The following is a 24,973-nucleotide window of genomic DNA, read 5'->3' as shown; positions in this document are numbered from 1 at the left end:
GTCACAATTTTGAAAATATTTGACTCAACCAATGTTGCATCTTTTTCCACTTCTGCTTTGATGAAATAAATTGAGCTTATTTTCTCCCTTTGTCAAGGTGGAATGGAGAGCTCCTGTTTTCATTGTAGAAGATATGAAATCAGATTTGAAGGCTGTATTTTTTTTCAAATTCACTGGTATCAAAATCCTTGAAACCTTGAAATTTACACTTGTAGATTTCGATTCAGTGACACTAATTTCCATAGATGTGTGTTCTTTACAGAATGGGGCAGTGGGGTAGCCTAGTGGTTAAAACATTCACTCGTCACACTGAAGACCCGGGTTCAATTCCCCACATGGGCACAATGTGTGAAGCCCATTTCTGGTGTCCCCTGCAATGATATTGCTGGAATATTGCTAAAAGCAGCGTAAAACCCAACTCACTCACTCTTTACAAACTTCTCACCATCCCACACATTTTATAGCCTACATCAGGACAGATACAAATTACTGATGTTCTTATCTGTAAGGTGTTATATACATTTGTAAGAAGTTAAACAGAAACCTTTTCAAGACAAGTTATATTAAATGGAACTACTGGGTTTTTTTTTCACAGACTGATCTCACAGAATGCTGAAGGGGAGACAACTCTGAACAAACACTGAACCAGCAATTAACCAATGCTGAACAAATGGTGAACAAATGGTGAAGAACTGATAATGTTTATGAATGAATGGGATATGATCAGGCAGTTTACATACCTCATAGTTTTGTTGGCTAAAAACATTTTTGCAGACACTTTTGTTTTATTTGTTTAATAGAGTAAGATTATAAATTATTTTACTTTGTTCAGATAACAGTTTTGTTATATAGCCAAATTTTATTTTACATATATGTCATATTGTTCTGGTGGTTTTTGTTTTGCTGAACAATGTATTTTAGGTTCAAAATGTAACATCCCATTGTTTGTGTTCATCTGAAGGTATGTTTATGCACAGTGTGCATATATAGTTTATGATTACACTAAACCACAATATTTAAACTTTTATTTCTATTTAACCTTTGTATTTATTTTCTTATTTTTTTAGCAGGAATTCTGTTTCCTTAATAAAATGCTTTCATTGTTTTGCTAGCCAAATGTCTCAACATATTGTTTACCTGGTCTTGTCTTCCAGTTTGTTTTGTTGGAACCACTATCTCATGGCAAGTTTAAAGTTATAACTAAGTTATTCGGCCATGATTGCATAATGCTAAATTATACCAAAAGATTCAGTGTTAAAAATCATGCACAAAGAAATTATTCTGTACATTTTTGTTTTCATATATCATGTTATGAGATGCATCGTCTGCTAAATTGTAAGCTTTGAGAAAATATGTAACCTTTTGTCCAGATTTGGTAGAAGCTCATATGTCCCTTGAAGTGTTTTCTGGCTTACTCAAGACCAAAGAGATTAGGATCTAAGTGTATGTGTCAATGCTGAAGTGTTACTTGTTGATTTGCTTCACAACTGAAGCTAAGTGGTCAAACCCTGACCTTACGGTAGTCTGAATCTGTGAGATGGGATAAACTTGGATAGATGAGGTTCCCTGCGTTGATTATAGGATGATAGTGACCTAAAGAGACAATGGGTCATCTGACTTGAAGAATATTTTAACCTAATTTGAAGTCATCTGCACTGAAAGACTTTTTGGAACCATTTGAAATTGTTTGGCATGACATTAATATTCTGCTTATCATTCTTGTTTTGCACTCATCCAACATAATTCAACATGGATGCTCACTGGTCGTGTGTCGATATGAGGCAGCAATGATTAGGTTGTTTAGGTTGCACAGTCCAATATGTCCCTGTCCACCAATACTGTGATGTGTATGGCCTCTCCAAAATGTATTTCAAAATGGTGGCTACCTCAGTGGAATTCATACCTCAGTCATGTATGAAGCTGAGTAATAATATACATGAAGGACGAGAGGGAATAGGATTATTACGTTCATATAGAGCAATACATTTGCAGATCTGTTACTGACATGAAACGCCTTGTCTTATTTTAATCTTCCAATATATATGTATGCTAATGTATGTGCCATCCAAACATATCAGGTCTGGTTGCTATGACAACATATAGTGCAAGTATTACATGTTATTTATGAAGTTGGTGCCTTGTCACCAGACAAACTGTGATATTGTTGTGATATTACCTTTTATACATGTATATTTGTACAGAGATAGATACCTTTGTAGATATGTAGTTTATTGTATATATGTAACTTATGATATATATGTAGATGACACTGGTAGTTACATTCTCACCTCTTCCTGGTTAGAACACCAATCATGTATCATGTAACACTTGTAGTATCTGTTCAAATGCTTCATACAAACTTTGCAAGATGGAAATATTTAAACAAAACATTGTCTCAGTTAAATAAGTATAGTTCTCTCTCATTTTAACAAATGAAAGGCTTTCAAAGCCGACAACAAATTTTACATAATGAAAATAAGTCAGTTTTAAGCCTGACATTATTACCGGTAGCTTGTGGATAAACATGCACACGGTTTTGTTGCACTGACAGTTACTGAAGATCAGCTGTTCTTCATAAGGCTGTTGTCATCGGTTCCCAATTGTGCAGATCGATGTTCATGCTGTTGATCACTGGATTGTCTGGTCCAGACTTGATTATTTACAGACCCCATCATATAGCTGGAATATTGCTGAGTGTGGTGTTAAACTAAACTCACTCACTCACTTATAAGGCTGTAGCTGTGTGTTACATTCATCTTTACACATTAAGCCAATTTACATGTTGAACATTCCTTCTGCCTGCTGTTTTCACAATATCAGTTCAAATTTGTTATGATTATGGCTTTAAATTTGTCTGGAAATTGGAATACGTTTGTTATTTATTTTCATTAATCTGTCCCTAAACAGAATGCAATTTGTGTATGTTTCAGAAAGATTGGTTTAAAATATCTGAATATAAATAATAATTGTAAATAGTTTCTTAATGTCATGTACAAATTTTAATTGTCAAAAGGCAGAATGTTTTTGCAATTGTGGAAGCAGCGGGTCCGCTATTAATTACAGGGTACATGTCCCTCTTGGACAACACTGTCCAACATTGTCCAAAGAAATGACTCTCTTTTGTAGCAAATACTATATAGATGTATTTTTATATATCGAATAAATGAGAAAATATACATGTTGTGTTTAGTTGTTTTGTATAGAGGAACATATATAATGAACAAACGGTTCATGACAATATGAATGTCTTTTGTCATGAATATGGTTACGTGTGACACCTTTTGATGTGCAGGGTTGCATCCCTTGAGCACAGCAGAAAGCCATGGTTGTAGGTCCAGATACAGGCTTGCCACAATGATGATTTGTCAGCACCATGCTCATGGGTTTCACAAACAAGGTAAGCATCTGAAACCTGCATCACTTCAGCCTAGTGGTTAAAGCGTTGGCTCGTCACGCTGTAGACACGGGTTCGAATCCCCACATGGGTACAATGTGTGAAGCCCATTTCTGGTGTCCCCTGCCGTGATGTTGCTGGAATATTGCTAAAAGCGGCGTAAAACCAAACTCAGTCAGTCAGTCGGCTTTCCTACCACAGTAAGCTGACAGGTGCTAATATACCTGGAATACTAGTCAAAGTGGTGTTGAACCAAATCACTCAAAGTCTTTTCTTGTGAAAATTGCATATGTTTTAATATGTGCACCCCTCATGTGATTAGGGTACATTGATACATAATAACAAAGTCTCCAAGCGACCATCCTGTCAATTTATTCACACCATGACAATCATGTACAGTTAGGGACCATTCTTACTCAGAATCCCCTAGGGGCATCTGCCTGATAATCCTCAACACTGACGGCATGATGCAGCCATGATTAAGACACATTCTTACCATGAGCCAGTATAGGTATATCAGAGTAGATGCTTTGCGTTTGCATAATTGCATCAAGGGCAGTAAATGTCTGAGCTCAAGCCATGATGTGTAAAAACAGGACATTGTAGCAGTATCTCTGCACAAGACTCTACCTGTTCATGGTACATACTTGAACCTGTGAAGAAGGGTTAGAATTGGTCTTTACAACCATACTTGTCGTAAGAGGCAACTAACATGATTGGGTGTTTAGGCACTCTGACTTGGTCGACGCAGGTTATCGTATCCCAATTGTGTAGATTGATGCTGGATCAATCACTGGATTGTCTGGTCTAGATTCAATTATTTACAAACCGCTTGTATTTGGAGGGATATTGCAGAGTGCAACGTTAAACAACAAACAAACTATAACATACTTGGAGGCCTATGTTCATGATGATGCTGAAACACCACAGATTGCACACCTGGACAATAACACCTAATGAGCAAGGTAACATCACCTGGTGCAGGTGTGAAAGAGGATCATTGTACAGTGACCAGAGCAGGTGTAAGGACTGCAGTGTAAACATCCAACTCAACATCAGAAGGTATACACTTTGAAATATCTGGAATACCATAAATTTGAGTCATCAGCTTTCATGCGGAAGTGTAAGTATGCAGATTCTAATTGATGGAGCAGGTTTGATGTTAAATTCCCTCCAGTGATGTGTACAGCTGACTTCATTACTGTCTGCATATTTCAACACCGAAAACATTTGTTGTTAAAACCATTGTTAGGTGACACACTTTGTGTTCTTTGGTTTGTGAATCCAGTCAGCCAGAGCCACAATTTCATAATAGTTTAGATATAATTTATTTGTCCTACCTCTACATCTCTTATTAATTAAACAAGTAATGAATAAAACAAATCATATCAAATCAAGGGGACCATTAAGGTTTCAAATTATGTGATTCAATATACATTTTTGTATTACATGATGACTTCATGTTTGGAGAACAAACCTTTACAGAAATGTACTGGTAAATATGTATACATGTTACTTTACAAATACTAAATTCCTGCACTTGAAACAGTGATAACATTTGTCTTTTCCGACTAACGTGACTGACCCCCAAATCTTCATGCTAACAGAACAATATAGAGTGAAACTATTTCTTGTAATGTTATTTTGACATTCCCATGCAATTGGTCACCAGTAAACTGTATACAAGAGAGTGCCCTGCTTGGCATGTACTTACATCCTTACAGATCTCACAATTCAAGATACAATGATGTAAATGGACACAATATTGCTACACCAGTATGTCTCACAACTTGTTTACAACAGGGTGGTCGAGTGATTCAAGTATTTGCCTGTCTTGTGAGAAGGCTGGGTTTGATTCCCCACATTTACATTTCTGGTGTCTTACACCATGATACTGCTGAAATATAGTTAAAAGCAGCATACAACCATACTCACCCGATAATATTCAGTACATATATCTCAAATGTTGTATTGTTTCTCTCTGACAAAGTATTTACACACAAGTTTTGGCTTAATCTAACCCATCTTCATAATTTCTTAAACAGGTTGTAGTAAACTCATCACAAATTCATGTTAATAAGAAGAAATAGATATTGTAGCCTACAAACCTGATACCTATCTTGTATTCTGAGATCTGGAAAAAGCTAAAATTATCACTGTAAAATTTACAAAACATTATTGTCTGCATTGTGCCTGTTACTATGGCATACAGTAAATAACTGACACTCTCTGTGTGGTTGGGTTTTTTTATGACAAAAGCTATCCTCTCACTTCAGGCGAGGTCTTCGATCGATTGATTTGGAGCAGTGGCCCCTGGAATGAAACTCATAATCACTGAAAAGGATTAACTGGTTTTCTGTTGACGAAACAAATTTGGATGTGTTAACCTATAGACTTCTGAAAAGTTTCCCTCCAATTAGAATCAGTAGCTATATGATATTAATGTGTGGGTTGTGATGGATCCAGACAAACTGGATGACGTGGTCGGTCATTACATGGTGAACCTGCATGTGTGTTGCTAGGCTGACACATTCCTTGTGTTGTGTTAATCTAGGCAGTAAACGTGCCAGCGTCAGTGAGGGGCGTACTCCTGATGATTTACAAGCTTGTGATTTGATTGTGCACCTTTTGTATTTCAAGAAGTCAATATTACTACAATACAAGGAACAAAATAGTTTGGTCTGATTAGAGTGTAAAATATCTTAAAATTCTGAAATTGAAACAATGTTTTAAATATTAATGGTACATTATGGGTAATCTTAATCTATGATTGATATTTGTAATCGTCTCATGTTTATTGGACTCATCCAGCTGCCTCAGTTTCAGGCAGTAGTCACATAAGGTACATTTCTGTAGATACATGGCAACATACCTGGGGTACATACACCTGGGTCTCACCCTGAACAGTCCCAGCCCAAGCTACATCCTGGACTTAGCTACAATCTAATTCAATTTAAAGTGTCACCCTTACCAACAAATGAACCCCAGCAAACAATCTCACCCTGCCTGTTGATTCACTCTAACACACAACCTTGTGACTGCAAACAATCTCACCCTGCCTGTTGATTCACTCTAACACACAACCTTGTGACTGCAAACAATCTCACCCTGCCTGTTGATTCACTCTAACACACAACCTTGTGACTGCAAACAATCTCACCCTGCCTGTTGATTCACTCTAACACACAACCTTGTGACTGCAAACAATCTCACCTGAACCTATAGTGTCACCCTAACACACAACCTCACCCTACTTGCAGCATCACCCTCACAGCATCACCCCTGCAAACAATCTCACCCAACCTACAGCATCAACCTTGCCAACAACCTCACCACTACACACAATCTCACACCACCTACAGCTTCAACCTTACCGACAACCTCACCACTGCACACAATCTCACCCAGCCTACAGCATCAACCTTACCAACAACCTCTCCACTGCACACAATCTCACCCTACCTACAGCATCAACCTTCCCAACAACCTCACCACTGCACACAATCTCACCCAGCCTACAGCTTCAACCTTACCAACCTCACCTCAACCTCACCACTGCACACACTCACCCAACCTTACCTTTACTAACAACCTCACCACTGCACACAATCTCACCCACCCTACAGCTTCAACCTTTACAACAACCTCCACCACTGCACAATCTCACCTGTACCTACAGCTTCAACCTTTACTACCAACAACCTCACCACTGCACACAATCTCACTCAGCCTACAGCTTCAACCTTTACCAACAACCTCACCACTGCACACAATCTCACCCTACCTACAGCTTCAACCTTACCAACAACCTCACCACTGCACACAATCTCACCCTACCTACAGCTTCACCCTTACCAACAACCTCACCACTGCACACAATCTCACCCTACCTACAGCTTCACCTTTACCAACAACCTCACCACTGCACACAATCTCACCACTAGCCTAGCACACAATCTCACCCAGCCTACAGCTTCAACCTTACCAACAACCTCACCACTGCACACAATCTCACCCAGCCTACAGCTTCACCTTTACCAACAACCTCACCACTGCACACAATCTCACCCTACCTACAGCTTCACCTTTACCAATAACCTCACCACTGCACTGCACACCACTGCACAATCTTACCTCACCCTACCTACAGCTTCACCTTTACCAACAACCTCACCACTGCACACAATCTCACCCCAGCTTACAGCTTCACCTTTACCAACAACCTCACCACTCCACACAATCTCACCCAGCCTACAGCTTCACCTTTACCAACAACCTCACCACTGCACACAATCTCACCCTACCTACAGCTTCACCTTTACCAACAACCTCACCACTGCACACAATCTCACCCTACCTACAGCTTCACCTTTACCAACAACCTCACCACTGCACACAATCTCACCCAGCCTACAGCTTCACCTTTACCAACAACCTCACCTGACACCACTCATCCTCACACTATCTTTTCATATTGATATATATATGAGATAAATAGCCACCAACTTTCTTTCAAAATTACGTGTCACCCAAAGCAGATCATATCAATTGTATGTAGAAACGTTTTGAGCTTGAGTACCACTATCATTTACAAATGACACCCTAATCCACACACACATCAATGTTGTTTGTTTTCAGATTATAAACATGGAATATTTAATCAAATTGATTCAACCTTTTGTAAACGAACAGAAACAAAAGGTATGTTCCCATTTTGCCTATATCCCAATTTGCCTACACTCATATCAAAACAAATTTACTCTCCAGTGGCTAAGCTTCATGCAAGGTTAAACTACAACTACCTTCTATATACAATGGACTAATCAAAGTCAGTTCTAATGTCTTTATCAATTACGATCATCTTCTGATAATACTGTCTCAGATAATTGGATTCATGATTTTAATGAAGCTTAATCAAGTGTCCTGCTGTGTCAAGGAACTAAATGGCTGTCCTTCTCCCGGTCACAAACAGCTGCTTCAGATGCTGTAAACGCTGGTGAATGTCTCTATATACACGTGGTCAAAAGTGTTAAACCAAGCAGGTCTAGATTTTCCTCAGGTTCACCTCTCTGGTGCTCCAAATCAGTTTAAAAAGAGCTAACTGTTCGATCACAACTATGTACTGTCAGAGACCTAGATTTAGTCAGTGCTGTTCCTGTAGTGTTGAAATATAACAGGGCAAAATTTACTTGCAGTGGCTGTCAACACAAGTGGGAAATATATTCCTGTTCAAGTTAGTTGTGCAAGTGATTGAGGTATCATAAATGGTTTATTATGTTGCTGGTTAGACCATGTCTGTTGTGGCCATGCTGTCCAACTCCTCTTATGCAACATGACACAGACATACAGATCGGGTTTTAGGAAGAGTGTCTGGATCTATGAACACTGAAGGTACCTTTTCTTTTATTGCTATGGGAACATGTTGTGCCTGTTAACTGGGAATTCTAAAACAATTTCTGTGTCGTGTTCTGGGGCATTTTAGTTTGTTCTTCTGATGTTGTTTTCAGTCTTAATGTAGGGATATAGTTGGAATCAGTTGTAGATTTATATGCCTTTCTGGGAAGCACTTCAGAGGTTTATAAAGGTATGTTCTTCATTAAGTTTATTGTGCCTTTCACCAGGTCAGAGGAGGTAACTTGTTGTCAAAATTGTTTTATTCTTATCATGCTGTATTCATTTTCTCAGCTAGTATGCCAGGATACATGAGACAAGATTTGGTTCATTTGTTTCTGTGTTCTAGAGAAGAAGCAATTATAGGAGTAAAATCACAATCAAATAGTTATAAAGAGGGCACATTTTCAGATACAGCTTCATCCTTTGATTTTTTGTGTTACTTTGGCCATATATAGCACAAGTCTCTCAGGAAACATAAAAATGTATGTGGGAATAGTTGATTGGCTGATTAATCACTATTTCATCATAATCCCAAAATATAATTACTTTCACAGTGGATTTATAAACATATTCATTATATAGTCAAAACACACTGATATCTTTAGTGTATATTACAGTCAATGCTAATATTACCCATCTATACAGGTCTTCCAAGTGTCTTGTAAGGAGGGATGGCTACTGTCCAGAACAAAGCCCTGCTGCAGTTCTTCTCTGAGGCGGCAGGATCACGTGATCCCGAACTGCTGCCGGATGTATCTGACATAGATGAGCTGATCGCTGCAGGAGTGGACATCAACTGCAGGGACAAGTATGGACAGACCGTCTTACACGAGGTATGGGGAGAAGCACATCTCCATTTCATTGGTGTCCAGTGATGTATAAGGCAGACAACTGTCAAAGTTTATAATTAAATTTTGGACTTTTGACACAATATAACTGCTTTCTTGATTCCTAGGGTGCATTGGTGTCCAAATCACCTAAGTCATCACAAATCATTGAGTAGTCTTAAGTACCTTTAGCACAACGGAAACCTCTGATTGTGTGTTTGAATCCTGATTCACCTTGATTACGTTTCCAGGTTTGTCAATACCATACTTATGTGCCCCTTCATTGGGTAAACCTCTAAACCCTGTATCACATGGACACATGGATGATACCCGTGTTATGTTCAAAGGGGGGGGATTGTGGGTAGCCTAGTGGTTAAAGCATTTACTCGTCATGCTGAAAGCCTTGGTTCGATTCCCAACATGGGTAAAATGTGTGAAGCCCATTTCTGGTGTCCCCCACCATGATATTGCAGGAATATTGCTAAAAGCAGTGTAAAACCAAACTCACTCACTCTGTTCAAAGTACCAAGCTCACTCCTTCACTCTTCATTCTAAGTCTTCAACTTATTGTGTGATTTGTTGAACATCAGGACAAATTCAGTAACCATGATACAAGATGATTTCTGTACCATGTGTATGTATGGTTCTTACCTACCCATTGAAGAGAGTCAGCTTAGGTCAAAGACTTGCTTTGCTGAAACATGAGAAAAAGAGTCATCTATTTTGACTATATTACTGAGCATTATTTGGTGAATTTTATGAAATGTTTCATTCCTCCTCCAGGTAGCCCGTCAGTGGCATGTAGATGTTGCAAAGTATTTATTGAAACTTGGAGCTGCAGTCGACATGGCCGACAAATATGGCCGCACTCCCCTCCATGTTGCTGCAGCTAGTGACTACCCTCAGATGATCAAACTTCTCATTGACTTTGGAGGTGAGGATCAACTTGAACCATTGGGATGTAAACTATGGTGGCAGGAGTTCTTTTGTTGTCTTTCATTGTTGTCCTGGCCTCACATAAAATTGTGTTGATGTCATCTGTTCATTTGTTAGGGGAGAGATGTGAATCCGCTCCACATTCGTTTATTCATCTCTCCCAATTGAAATATTAGGAATTCATGCATACTTTCAGTGCAAAGCTGATAGCCATTCTTAAAAAGATGGAGACAGAGGAATTGAAAAGTGATATGTTTCTTGAATTTACATAGGTTGTACTTCAGTGTTCTTCTATAAGAAAATATTTCCAGCGTAATAATGTTTGCACCCACAGCTGATAAAGAAGCTAGAACTAAGGAACAACATCAAACTCCTGTTCATTTTGCTGCCCGTAATGATGCCTGCAAATCTGTGGCCATGCTCATCAAACTAGGGTGTCAGTATGAAGATGTGATAGACTACAAGGGCAGAACTCCTCTACAGCTGGCTGCCGAACTGGGTGAGTTGGTCACAGTGCAGATAGACATTCACATATAGTTACAATATGAAAATGGACTGAACATGGTGAGTTGGTCACAGTGCAGATAGACATTCACATATAGTTACAATATGAAAATGGACTGAACATGGTGAGTTGGTCACAGTGCAGATAGACATTCACATATAGTTACAATATGAAAATGGACTGAACATGGTGAGTTGGTCACAGTGCAGATAGACATTCACATATAGTTACAATATGAAAATGGACTGAACATGGTGAGTTGGTCACAGTGCAGATAGACATTCACATATAGTTACAATATGAAAATGGACTGAACATGGTGAGTTGGTCACAGTGCAGATAGACATTCACATATAGTTACAATATGAAAATGGACTGAACATGGTGAGTTGGTCACAGTGCAGATAGACATTCACATATAGTTACAATATGAAAATGGACTGAACATGGTGAGTTGGCTGGGACTCGCTCTGATCCACATCTTCTGTGTTTGATGATTCATCTGAGCAATGTCTGTGTTGACAGAATGTTACTGAGATTATTCACCTCATGTTATATTCCTGACCTGCTGTCTGTATTACCAGATAGAAGTCAAGCTGCTCGATACCTAGTGGAGAAGAAGGCGTCTGCCACTGTCAAAGACCATGATGAGCAGAAAGCAATAACATGGATGATAGCCAAGATGCCCCAAGTGGTCAGTCCAACTTAGTGAAAACACAATTCTACTTTGTTAGAACACAATTCTACTTTGTTAGAACACAATTCTACTTGGTTAGAACACAATTCTACTTGGTTAGAACACAATTCTCCTTTTCATCCTCTCATTTTCTATCAGGGACATAGTTTGTCACCATTCAAGGTTTTTACCATTTTAGTTGAAATAAAGTTGTTTTTCACGAGAAACTTGTAAATGAAACATTTAAGTGAAAAACATATTAGTGTCTGGTTGTTAATGTCAGTTGATTTCCTTACTCATGATTTTCACAAGTCACATTACATAATATGTTAATGTTTGTTCCTGTGTGACCTTTATTCAGGCCCACGAAGCACTGACACAGTTTCGGCAGATTGATAGCCAGAACAGGAAGCAGCATTATCTGCTACAACATTTGGTACCTGGCAAAAGTAAGAATCATTTGATAATTACAGGCACTTCTTATTCAAAATTTAGGATTAAAGACTCTGATCAAGAAACATATTCATCTGCAGTAAACGAGGTAAATAGTTCAAAGGATTTTGGTTTTATGTACTGTGTATTTATGTAACACATTCCATGAAATCTTATTGCAGACAAGAATACTCATAGTCACTCACCGGTAAGTATGCACTGAAATTTTACAAAATATTTTGTGACACTACAAATGTTTCATAAGTAATGGTAAGTAATTTTACTCTCTGAAGATTGTCAGATTGCTGGCAGGGTTATCCTCTAATGATCATGTGGACAAGGTGAAATATTTATAAAATAAAGATGTGATGCATCAGTTCTTGAAAGAATATGTAAAATAAAAACCACAATCTGTTAAAGAAGATGTAGCACGTGATGACATATTGATGCTGAAGTCATGAAGAGGTCCCAGGTGTCTGATGTCTTTAGGCTATTTGGGCCAAACAGATCATCACTAGGGGTAGCCTAGTGGTTAAAGCATTCACTTATCACACTGACGATCTGGGTTTGATTCCCCATCTGGATCCAATATGTGAAGCCCATTTCTGGTGCCCCCCATCTTGATATTGCTGGAATATTGCTAAAAGCGTAAAATTAAATTCACTCACTCACTCACTCACTGATGACAGGGGTACCTATTAGTCGGAACTGGAACTGACTGCACCGGTGTTGATGGTGGATGTTACCTTGGTTGCTGTATGATGGATGATACACAAGGCTTTCTGCAAAATACAATATGCCGAATTCCCTGGTGGCGGTCTGTAAATAATCGAGTCAACAGCATCAACATCAATCTACGCAATTGGGATACGATGAGCGAGTCTGACCACTCAATCCAGTTAGTCGCCTTTTATGACAAGCATGGGTTACTGAAGATCAATTCTAACCCGGATCTTCACGTGTAGTTTTGTATGAGACATTGCAGTTTTAATGTTTCACAGTATATCATTTATATTAGTGAACACATTCCATTTTGTATTTTAATGTACTATCATCTTCTTGATATTTAAGAATTTCTAATGTTCAGTATCTATTTGTCTGTCAGATGCAAGTGGCAGTAAACTACCATCAGTTCCATGTAGTCAGTCACCCCTGCATGACACGTCTGCTACAGGTGATGTGGGACAGATTTGGTCTGTGAGTATCTCTCATGTGTGTAGTCAGTCACCCCCATGCATGACACGTCTGCTACAGGTGATGTGGGACAGATTTGGTCTGTGAGTATCTCTCATGTGTGTAGTCAGTCACCCCTGCATGACACGTCTGCTACAGGTGATGTGGGACAGATTTGGTCTGTGAGTATCTCTCATGTGTGTAGTCAGTCACCCCTGCATGACACGTGTGCTACAGGTGATGTGGGACGTTTGGTCTGCTCTCACAGTCAGTGCATGACACGTCTGCTACAGGTGATGTGGGACAGATTTGGTCTGTGAGTATCTCTCATGTGTGTAGTCAGTCACCCCTGCATGACACGTCTGCTACAGGTGATGTGGGACAGGTTTGGTCTGTGAGTATCTCTCATACCATCTCGTGACCCATTGGTAACATCGTCTGTGGTGATGTTCAACCTCTGTGGTTTTTACATTATTTATACATTTGAACCATATCACTTCAACCTCTTGGGAAGCCATCACTGCTTTCCCATTGAAGGTGTTGCTATCATTTGGTTACAGATTTAATCTTATTTACTCACTTGTCAAATGTCTAAATGGTAGCATCATTTACTCTGGTCAGTATATGGCCTCCTATCTTTGATGTGTCAAGTTATATCATGTTTGCTCTGTTGTACTTGATTCAAATGTTTAATGATGTTTTTCAAACAGTTTTAGTTTGACACATCAGGGTTGTTTTAATTTGTTTGTAACTCTGTTTTAAATTATGTTCAAGACAATCAGAAATTTGGCACATAAAGTTCAACACTGGTTAAATAGTGATAGAAATAGGAGGAGTTTGTCAGGATTGTACTCGACATACAACTGTGGGGATTCCACACTATCTGAGGTAGCCATGGGGGATGTGAATATATAACCTGACATTCCACATGAAATATACTGAAGCCCAACTCAGAGACTGTTATATGCTCTCTGCCAAACCTAACAGATCTATATCCTTTCTCTGGATTCAGCTGGTAGGCATAAACACCGTTAATGCAGTCAAACTATGATGTGTTGAAGTTGAACAGACTAAATTAGGAATCTACAGGAACCAAACTTTCACTTGAAGACAACTGTAAGTTTGACACAGCAGAGTTTGATTATAGTTGTGTTTCCTGTGTGTAGATTTGGTGCGTGTCTGAACCTCCTCCTCAACCTGGTGTACATCCTCCTGTGGACTGTGCAGGGAGTCTTGATAGAGTACGACCAGAGACACATCTACACCCTGCCCCAGGACTGGTGGAGGATTGTCCTCTTTGTGAGTTTGTCATCAAATCTCTGCTCATACATCAAATGTCTTCCCTGATGCAGGGTAATAAATATGTTCAAACATTTTATTCTCATAATAGTGTCAGTTTCGCATTTAAAATGACCTTACCTGATAGTGAACTGTGATGTTTGGAGTGACACAGTGATGATGACCCAAGTGATGATGATGCTCTGTACATCCTGTACCAGGTAGTTGCTGTGGGCTTCACCGTGTGGTTGATCGTTGAGGAGTTCCAGGAGTTCAACAGGTCAAGGACAGCTAATAAGGTGAGAGACCCCACTAGTGCATATCAACTAACTATTGTCCTGTGTCATTCATCCCCAAATGTTCTTACACCTCTTTGTTTCCTTTCAGTCAAATCATAATTCCATCTGTCCATGACATTTAGCATTTGTTTCTCTAATGGATTTAACCAACTTATGTGGACTGTGCTTACACTGTGAAGTTATCATACATATAACACACAGCCATGGCATTAAGTCATGGGTTTTAATCCCACATGGACTATTTATGAAAAATACTTTGGCAAATGCAGGAAGATGGGTCACCAAAGTAATGTCAGTCCTTGTGATACATCACTTGTACATGACTGGAACATACCTACACGTTTAGCAATCACCTGTGTCATGAGTGACTTTTAAGCGATCCATTGATTTAATTCTCACCTTGTTTTGCCTTTCTAACCCAAAGGAATTTGTTTGGGTGTAACATTTATAATGATTATTATCTGGTGTTGGTATATTTATATTGCACTAGTTATGGGATGTAGCTTGGCATGGGCCCTTTTTAGATACACTAGTTTTGTTGACTGTTACTTCAAGGTATACAATATTTCCATGTTCAACTTTTTTCCACATCATGTATTTTTCAGGATATTCAGATTATACCTTTTTCTGTATTTCCTGGAACCATTTCACTCATTTCATTACATAATAGTTTGTCTTCCAAGTTAGATTATGTGAAATGTTGCGCTGACAAGGTGGATAAGATCCATTAGAACCAAATTTATAATGCAAGCTCTTGGATACCACCAGCTCACACTTCCCATGTCCACTGTTCTGCACCTGCAGGTGTGGGTGACATGGAGGACACAACAGATAGAGAAGGACTTGAAGTTCTGTCATCCAAGATGGCCGGAGGAGGCAGAGTTCCTCCAGCGAGAGCTCCAGGATCTGAAGAGTCTCCAATTGAAGTACTTCCAGGATAAGTGGTCAGTTGGAAACTCCTTGGTCCAGCCAGTGTATAAACTATTATATTGTACATGCTGAGGTGGCTTAGTCTGTTGTGGTTGACTGACTGACTGACTGTGTTCAGTGATTTTACTGCTGTTTCGTACAATATTGTAGTCATATTGCAGCATGTTAACCTTTCGTGGCTGATGAAGTGTCAATATAGCTCACAGTATGGGGGTGACAGACAATGATCTGAGTGAGTGAGTGAGTGAGTGAGTGAGTGAGTGAGTGCTAAACACTTTATCCTTCTATGTCCAGGAACTATTTTGACTGGGTGTGTTACCTACTGCTGGTCGTGTGTGTCGTCACCCACCTGGCAGACGTGGTGCAGCACTCAGATCAGCTGGCTCGCTGGCACATCCGCATCATGTGCGTCACCATCATCCTACTCTGGCTACGACTCATGAAGTGTGTTCGGGCTTTTACAGTTGTGGGTGAGTAAAACTATTTTTCTTTAACTGTGCTCATTGGTAATCTCAACAAATCACAATCTATCTCTTCCTCATAATAATAGAGAGAATTGATTTCATATTGGTCTACATTGACAGCTAGTCACTGTGCAGAGTTGTGTCCCCTGGTATTCCAGGATCCACAGATTGTGAGCCTTAAATACCCTTGATGTTTCCAAACTATTCCCATGATTATAGGTTCCACCATTTCTTCTTGGAACTGTGTCACTTCGACTTTTCTCTCTTACAGTGAGTGGAGACTTTGTGACACACAACTGGAAAACTGTATAATACAGAACACTCTCTGAAACAATACCAGCTACATCCAATAATCCACAGAGTTTGAATGTTGTATTTCTACAAGACTCAATGTTGATTTGTGAATTACTTCCAATGAACCTTGTTTATGACATTTTGGGTCCTGGGTTTTGGGAACTGTTGTGAATGTTTTTGTCATGTTAAAGATCAATGATTGATTCGGCACATAAATACAATGTTTGAAACCTATTATTGATGTTCCTTGAATGTTGCTGAAAGCAGCGTATACAATACCTGCTTATCTTTCCATATATTCCAGGTCCTTTCATTGTGATGATGGGACACATGATGTCTGACCTGCTCCGGTTCCTCTTCCTCTTCCTGGAGTTCTACATACCATATGGTGGGGGCCATGTTTGTGTAAATCTCATAATCACAGATTCAAAATATTAATCAGAATTCACAATATGTAATGATGGCAAACAAAATATCACATGACCTTATCTGAACTATCCCATGTGTGATAATATGTATCAATTATGGGTCAAACACTATCATCCCCCAAAAGTTTGGAGTCAACCAAGCTAGCTCATTTATTGTTACAGAGTGAGTCAGTTAATATTTAACACCACATTGGCAATATTTCAACCATATTGTGACGAGAACTAATTTGACATTGATAGAGAATAAATAAATGTATACCATAAAATCTGTTGTCAGTGAATAGTAAAACAACTAGACCTCAGTTAGATATAAAACTAACATTTGATATTGAAAAAAATAACACTATACACACAATACACACTACAAAATCAGGCTATAGATTGCCAACAACTGAAGGTAGATCACCATACAAGGGACCATGGGGACTTAGTGTTTTGTTACCTGCATGGACCCTAGCTGGATTTATAGCATCCTTATTATTACACAAATATCAATGGTTTGTGATATGTATTCAACATATAACTGATGCCTAACTTGTGAGGAAATGACACAAAATAATTTGATTGAAAGATGGTCACAGAATGGGATAAGTAAAACCATGAAATATCCATACCAGGTTTGTTCTGATTGGAGTTAAAAATGAAATGGAAATAGCACCAATTGGCAAGTCTTTCTGGGTTTTTTTAATATTTGATATTTCCAAAATCCCTGATACAGAACTGACCAGGCACCCAGGACCAAATAAGCAGAGAAATACATGTACATCAAACTTTGTTTTAAATCAGAGACAGAGTCAAGTACGATCATTTAGTTTCAGTACTGAGCTCTAGAGGGCTGTAAGATAAAATGATGTTCAGTGTCAGCAAAGACATTCTGCATTAAAAACATATTTTGTTTCAATTCATCAGGAGAACCACTGAAGTAAAAAATCCACTTTGTATAAAAACTTGGCTTGTTCACTTTTGTTGTGTGAGATACATGTATTGATGTCCCCAGTGTGTGCCTTCTGGATGATCTATGGTGGAGACAAGGTGGAGGAGGGTGGAGAGGAGCTGGTCGAGGTGGAGGGGTTCAACAATCCCGGTGAAGTCTTCTTCAGCCTGTTCCAGCTCACACTGGTGGATGAGTATGACCTTGAGGTCAGGATAGATGAGTGAATATATATTTAGTTCACCACTGCTATAAATGTAGTTTTTCAGTTCAAATTTAATTTCAGCAGCGTACCATGTCTTTGTTCATCAAACCTTTGATTGCACAGAGGAACTTGTCATGTCAAAATGACCTCTCTTCACATACACTGAGCGAAATAGGATGTGTCCAAAAGAGTTTACATGATAAATCTGATGCAAGTTTACATTCATAGACTGGTCGAATAAATGAATAAATTTAAAACATTAAATTCCAACCCAGTTGTGTGAAATGATACTATTTCTGAACTAGTCTTAGCACTTCCAGGGGGCACAGGTGTAAAGAATAGCCTCCTTTGGTCTGCTTATTGCTTGGTATCCCACTGTGCAGTTCTCCTGTGTGAAGCTGACAAGATGGGATTTAACTGGAATGCTGCTAACAAGTTTTTTAATTTATATTTTTTTTAAACCATTCATTCATATCACCATACTTCAGGACTAACTATGGGTGCAATACCACAGGTGTTAAATTGATGTATCACAATTTTTGATACAGAATTTCAGTCTATTGATCCACTAATTCCTGCACAGTGACATGTAACATATTCAAAATGGTGAAACCATGTCATGTCTGCAAATATATGAAAGTGTTGTTCCACATGGTGTTAAACTGATGTTCTATATGGTGTTAAACTGATGTTCCATATGGTGTTAAACTGATGTTCTATATGGTGTTAAACTGATGTTCTATATGGTGTTAAACTGATGTTCTATATGGTGTTAAACTGTTGTTCTATATGGTGTTAAACTGATGTTCTATATGGTGTCTATATGGTGTTAAACTGATGTTCTATATGGTGTTAAACTGATGTTCTATATGGTGTTAAACTGTTGTTCTATATGGTGCTAAACTGTTGTTCCATATGGTGTTAAACTGTTGTTCCATATGGTGTTAAACTGATGTTCCATATGGTGTTAAACTGATGTTCTATATGGTGTTAAACTGATGTTCTATATGGTGTTAAACTGATGTTCTATATGGTGTTAAACTGTTGTTCCATATGGTGTTAAACTGTTGTTCCATATGGTGTTAAACTGATGTTCTATATGGTGTTAAACTGTTGTTCTGATGTTCATATGGTGTTAAACTGATGTTCTATATGGTGTTAAACTGTTGTTCCATGTGGTGTTAAACTGATGTTCCATATGGTGTTAAACTGATGTTCTATATGGTGTTAAACTGATGTTCTATATGGTGTTAAACTGATGTTCTATATGGTGCTAAACTGTTGTTCTATATGGTGTTAAACTGATGTTCTATATGGTGTTAAACTGATGTTCTATATGGTGTTAAACTGATGTTCCTGTTGTTCTATATGGTGCTAAACTGTTGTTCCATATGGTGTTAAACTGATGTTCTATATGGTGTTAAACTGATGTTCTATATGGTGTTAAACTGTTGTTCTATATGGTGTTAAACTGATGTTCTATATGGTGTTAAACTGTTGTTCTATATGGTGTTAAACTGATGTTCTATATGGTGTTAAACTGTTGTTCTATATGGTGTTAAACTGTTGTCCATGTTCCCGGCACCCCCTCCAGCACATGCTGCAAGTGGACCAGGTGATGACGTACCTGCTACTCACAACCTGGTTCTTCTTCTCCGCCATTCTCTGTCTCAACCTCTTCATTGCCCTCATGACCAACACCTTCCAGATGTGAGTTCATTTTCTCTATAAGGAGCGGACCATTTCATTTCCTGGGCTTGAGTTAAGAGGAGGGGGTGGGGAAGAAGTGTTAACATTTATGGTTCAAAAATAAATAATACCTTAAGTCTAACCTTTGTCCAGGTTGATAATACCCTTACCAGGACACAAACACAGATGAACGTAGACAGAGCTACTGGAGGAACACACATCCTCATCTTCCAAGAGCATCACTAGCCTATATCTATGCAGTAAGCATAGAAATATTCTTATATACGAGGTGTTCTTCAGTGATGGGATTCACCAGTAACTTCTTCTGTCTACAATATATAGACAAGCTGGATGGATTAATGAGACAGTAATGATGATAGTTGGTTTGTGTTATCTCAAGAAAAGGCATGTCTTTCATGGTGTATAACTCTGTATCTAAAATGTTAATGTGTTTTATCCTTCATCTAGAAAAGGGTTCTGGCCTACAAGTCATCTTAGTGCTATGACAATTGTATGTGTATGATAAAGTACTGGCCCAGATAGTATTCGGACGTTGGCCCAATGTTGGCAATGTTGGCAAAACCATTGCCAACGTTGGGCCAACGTCTGAATGCTATCTGGGGGACTGTCTTAGTGTGAAGATCACAATGAACAGACAAACACATCTATATAAGAGACAAACATCATTTCTATAATTATACGAGATACTTCTGAAAGCAGTCTACTGCATGATTGCATGACTATAACTATTGCATGATAACACACAGTGTTCACATATAGTAGAAACAAACTAGCTGCATCATGTTGTGTCCTTCCAGAGTCTATGACAATGCCAAGGCCAATGCTTTAATGCAGAAGGCTATAACTGTCCTCCACACCTGGGAGGCAATGTCAGAGAGACGACAGAACAAGTTTCTACAGCACATAGCCAAAAAGTGCTCTCCCTTGATTGAGTATTATGATGATGACGTCCCTGGAAAGAAGGATGACCTTAAGAAGGTTACAATGCATATAAAGGTGAGCTCCAGCACCTTCACCAACACTACCCATTCTGATTTAACATTAAATGATGGATCCGGACTGGGATAAGGGTCCAAGGGACAGTCTTTCCAGAAACATTATGTGGTATTCCTACTGTGACTTTGTATTCACTTCATGAGTTTGGGGTTCTCATTAAAGGTAAATATTTGTAAAAATAATTTCCCATGGACATGGGGAGTATTTTGTTAATTACTGCTTACATTCAGAACAGAAGGTTTTCACTGGTGTAATGTTAAAAGAGAAATATGTGTACAAAGATTTTCAATCACATGTTTATTCACTACTGCTGTGATGTTTGTGTTCAGCACAAAAGGTTTTCATTGGCGGTTTGTTGTAAAGTTAGCTACGGAAAGACACATAGTATGGTATATAGACACTGATATATGGCAATCAAGCATTAATTCTATGTGATAAACGCAACAGTGAGTGAGTGAGTTTAGTTTTACTCCGCTTTTAGCAATATTCATTGCTGGGGACACCAGAAATGGGCTTCACACATGATACATGCAATAAAATGTATTAGAAAGGTTTAGTGTGATTACTTTCACAAAATAGAAATATTGTATCAGTTTCATTGTTTCCAAAACAGGGTCAGTTGGATTTTCTACAAGAATGCTGGAAGGAAAGGTTTGGGGATTCAGAAGCTGTGGAAATGGTGAGGACCTAGAAGTTTCTACAGGTTAACACAACAGATATCAGCTGCAAGGGCAGCATACGTTATCAATGTTTCAAAGGATCGTTTTCATTCTTAACGATTTTGACTTATATGAATGCTCTCTTAGCAGCTTCCAAATACACAGTGAGTAAAAGAATCCTATAATGTGGATCAATTGGTCATAGTGTGTGATGGCATATTCAATGTTCACATGATAACAGCAAACTTGCTTCATAACAGATCAGCCATAGGAATTCTGGTTAAGGACATGTCCTGAGCATCATTTGCTTGTTGATTGTTTAAAGATCACTTTGACAAAACTGTAATAATGGTGACTGTGGTATCAAGTGTGTGGTATCAAGATCATATAAAATATGTAATATGTAAATATACTCATGGAAACGAGTAAGGGAACACATGAAAGTACAAGTGCTCCTTTATTCTTTTCCAGGTTTCTTCACAAACTTTGCATTGCACTCTGGGTGAAATTCTGGAAAAGAATATAGGAACACTTGTACTTTCATGTGTTCCCTTATTAATTTCTATGAGTATATTTGGAAGATTTTTATTTATTGCATCAGTAAATAATTGCTGATTGCTGACACTTCCACACTGGAATCAAATGCAACCACAATGATCTCACTACAGGAACATTGCAGTATACAATATTTATCAGTGATTATGTTGCAGGAACAAGACCCATCTCTGCAGTTGAACAGTCAGGTGTTGAGCAACATGGTGTTCCATAGGGAGATATACAGTCTCAAGTTGACTCTACAGGATATTCAGCACAAACAGGAGTCTATGATAGCATCTCATGACCGTGACATGAAGACGCTACTCACGCAGCTTGAGAGACTTGTACATGGGAACACCAGATCTGCTCACGGTTAGAGTACAAACAATATCTCATAGAATCAAGGGAGATAACTGGCATGTGTAAAGACACCCCGTGCAGAGCACTTAAACAAGCAGGACAAAGGAAGTGTGCATCATGTGCTCATGTACCTATTGAGAAATGTATTTAGTGGATTTTTAGATAGTAGCATTTTTCTGTTTCTAAAATTAATAGTGATTATGAAGTCCTCGGCAGTACAAATATACATTCCCTATGGTTGTGTTACATGAGGTTTACAAGGAACCTAAGATTGTGAGGTCAGTTCTCAGATTGGCCCTGTCCATGGGTTTCACCACAGCAGTAACTATCTAAGGCCTGCATCATGCTAGGCTTTCCTCCCACATTTGTCTGACACACAGATATATAACTGAAATACTCGCCTGCTATATTACCCGACTTTTAACCCACCTTTTGTCAGTGGTTGATAGCATGAGCAAATATGCCATGAGTCTGTTCAATGCACTGTTCCCATTACTATGAGAAGAAAGGCACACTGGGATCTACTTCATCCACAAATTCTCACAGGATGTGAAACCATGTAACATGTAAATACCTGAAATTGTGAACTTGAAAATTTGAATATCTTTGCATAAATAATAGTTTAATAATTAAATACTACATTTCAAAATTGTAACTTTGTTACCATGGTTACAGGAGATGATTTTGATGGTGACATTGGCATACACGATGTTTCTGCTGACGCAAGTCCTCCAAATGGGTCAGTTTATTTTTTCATATACACTAATCATCAATATTCCATCTTTAATTGAATCTTGATCAGACAAACCAGTGATTGATATTATGAACATCATCCATGACCAAGAGGGTACGATGACATTCATTCAGCCAAATTGTAAATCCCAATAGGGTCACTCTGAGCAAAGGCACTGATGATTGAAATGTCTAGTATTTCCTCTATTCCCCGACTGAAAAAGTCATGAATAAATGCCCTTATGAAGCTAAAACAAACTTCCTATAGCAAAGAAAAACAATATAATAACATTTTTGTAAATATGTGTATTTTCAGTGATGAATCAAACTCTTCAAGCAAGAAAAAGAAGAAGAAGAAGAAAAGAAACCACAAGTCTATTGGTATACTGAGCCAGGAGGTAGAGGAGGAGCCTTTCTTTCAGGACAGAGGGTCAGTACGTGGGCGGACACGAACAGGCACTTTAAGCCAACTCAGGAAGAGAGTGACAGTTAATCTGAACACCAATCTACTAGATCTGACTGACTAGCAGTCTGCACTGTATTTACCTAGGGAGTTACTCAGTTCGTAGATCACACTAAGTCACAAGTGCTGTTTTTACCTGTTTAAATAGATTGAAATTAAGAAAAATGTGGTTAGGAAGCAGGATTTTAAACTGTGAAAATATTGTCCAAAAGTTACCAAATGTAGTCTCTGAGCCATGAACTCTTATTGTTCCAACTTTGTTTAAATAAACATCTTTGTCCTTCCTTTATGCATTAGTATTTTGAATTGTATTCCTTGAATACAAGACACCTCAACCGAGCATCACTATGGTTACATGAAATACAAACTTCAATTTCAAATTTGTACTGACAATTGTTAGAGACATTGGACCTGTTATCTGCCTCTGAGCCAGTCTGTATTACTGCAAGGTTTCTTGTTGGTGACCTGTTATCTGCCTCTGAGCCAGTCTGTATTACTGCAAGGTTTCTTTTTGGTGACCCGTTATCTGCCAATGAGCCAGTCTGTATTACTGCAAGGTTTCTTTTTGGTGACCCGTTATCTGCCTCTGAGCCAGTCTGTATTACTGCAAGGTTTCTTGTTGGTGACCTGTTATCTGCCTCTGAGCCAGTCTGTATTACTGCAAGGTTTCTTGTTGGTGACCTGTTATCTGCCTCTGAGCCAGTCTGTATTACTGCAAGTTTCTTGTTGGTGACCCGTTTCTGCTGCCTCTGAGCCAGTCTGTCTTACTGCAAGGTTTCTTGTTGGTGACCTGTTATCTGCCAATGAGCCAGTCTGTATTACTGCAAGGTTTCTTGTTGGTGACCCAGCATATCTGCCAATGAGCCAGCTGTATTACTGCAAGGTTTCTTGTTGGTGACCAGTCTGTATTACTGCAAGGTTTCTTGTTGGTGACCCAATCTGTTATCTGCCTCTGAGCCAGTCTGTATTACTGCAAGGTTTCTTGTTGGTGACCTGTTATCTGCCTCTGAGCCAGTCTGTATTACTGCAAGGTTTCTTGTTGGTGACCTGTTATCTGCCTCTGAGCCAGTCTGTATTACTGCAAGGTTTCTTGTTGGTGACCTGTTATCTGCCTCTGAGCCAGTCTGTATTACTGCAAGGTTTCTTGTTGGTGACCTGTTATTCTGGTAAGGAAACACCAACTGTTGTATGGGGCACATGCAGACAAGATAAAGATATCAGGCACTGAATTTATGGTGACAATCTGGAAATGATATGTGAAATAACTGTAATCCTAATTTTGTTTGTTCCCATATTTATTGTATTATTTTAAATGTTTACATTTTGTTAATAAACTTGCTGTAATATTTT

The 24,973-nt window shown here is 38.7% G+C and overlaps 2 protein-coding genes across 2 annotated transcripts in view; both read left to right on the top strand.

Moving 5' to 3' along the window:
* The window catches only part of LOC124292526, a 51,879-nt gene extending 48,703 nt beyond the window's left edge, over nt 1-3,176 (top strand). Inside the window, exon 27 of the mRNA XM_046729646.1 lies at nt 596-3,176. Within this exon, the coding sequence (XP_046585602.1) occupies nt 596-616 (21 nt within the window). The 3' untranslated portion in view covers nt 617-3,176. The remainder of the gene's footprint in view (nt 1-595) is intronic.
* A 6,283-nt stretch (nt 3,177-9,459) lies between these two features.
* On the top strand, nt 9,460-21,563 carry LOC124292569 (transient receptor potential cation channel subfamily V member 1-like). The gene is made up of 16 exons (XM_046729709.1): nt 9,460-9,621; nt 10,399-10,549; nt 10,886-11,050; nt 11,641-11,750; nt 12,094-12,181; nt 12,347-12,372; nt 13,270-13,361; nt 14,504-14,636; nt 14,837-14,914; nt 15,719-15,858; nt 16,139-16,314; nt 16,907-16,990; nt 18,028-18,170; nt 19,761-19,876; nt 20,674-20,872; nt 21,486-21,563. Exons 1-16 carry the CDS (start codon nt 9,460-9,462, stop codon nt 21,561-21,563), a joined length of 1,941 nt encoding a protein of 646 aa, XP_046585665.1.
* Nucleotides 21,564-24,973: the final 3,410 nt, after the last annotated feature.

Source organism: Haliotis rubra, unplaced genomic scaffold (genome assembly GCF_003918875.1).
Source record: "Haliotis rubra isolate DU_JTF1 unplaced genomic scaffold, ASM391887v1 Scf52, whole genome shotgun sequence".
NCBI classification, from domain to species: Eukaryota; Metazoa; Mollusca; class Gastropoda; order Lepetellida; family Haliotidae; genus Haliotis; species Haliotis rubra.
The sequence above is the reverse complement of the archived record's forward strand: the minus strand, read 5'-3'. Positions and strand labels throughout refer to the sequence as shown.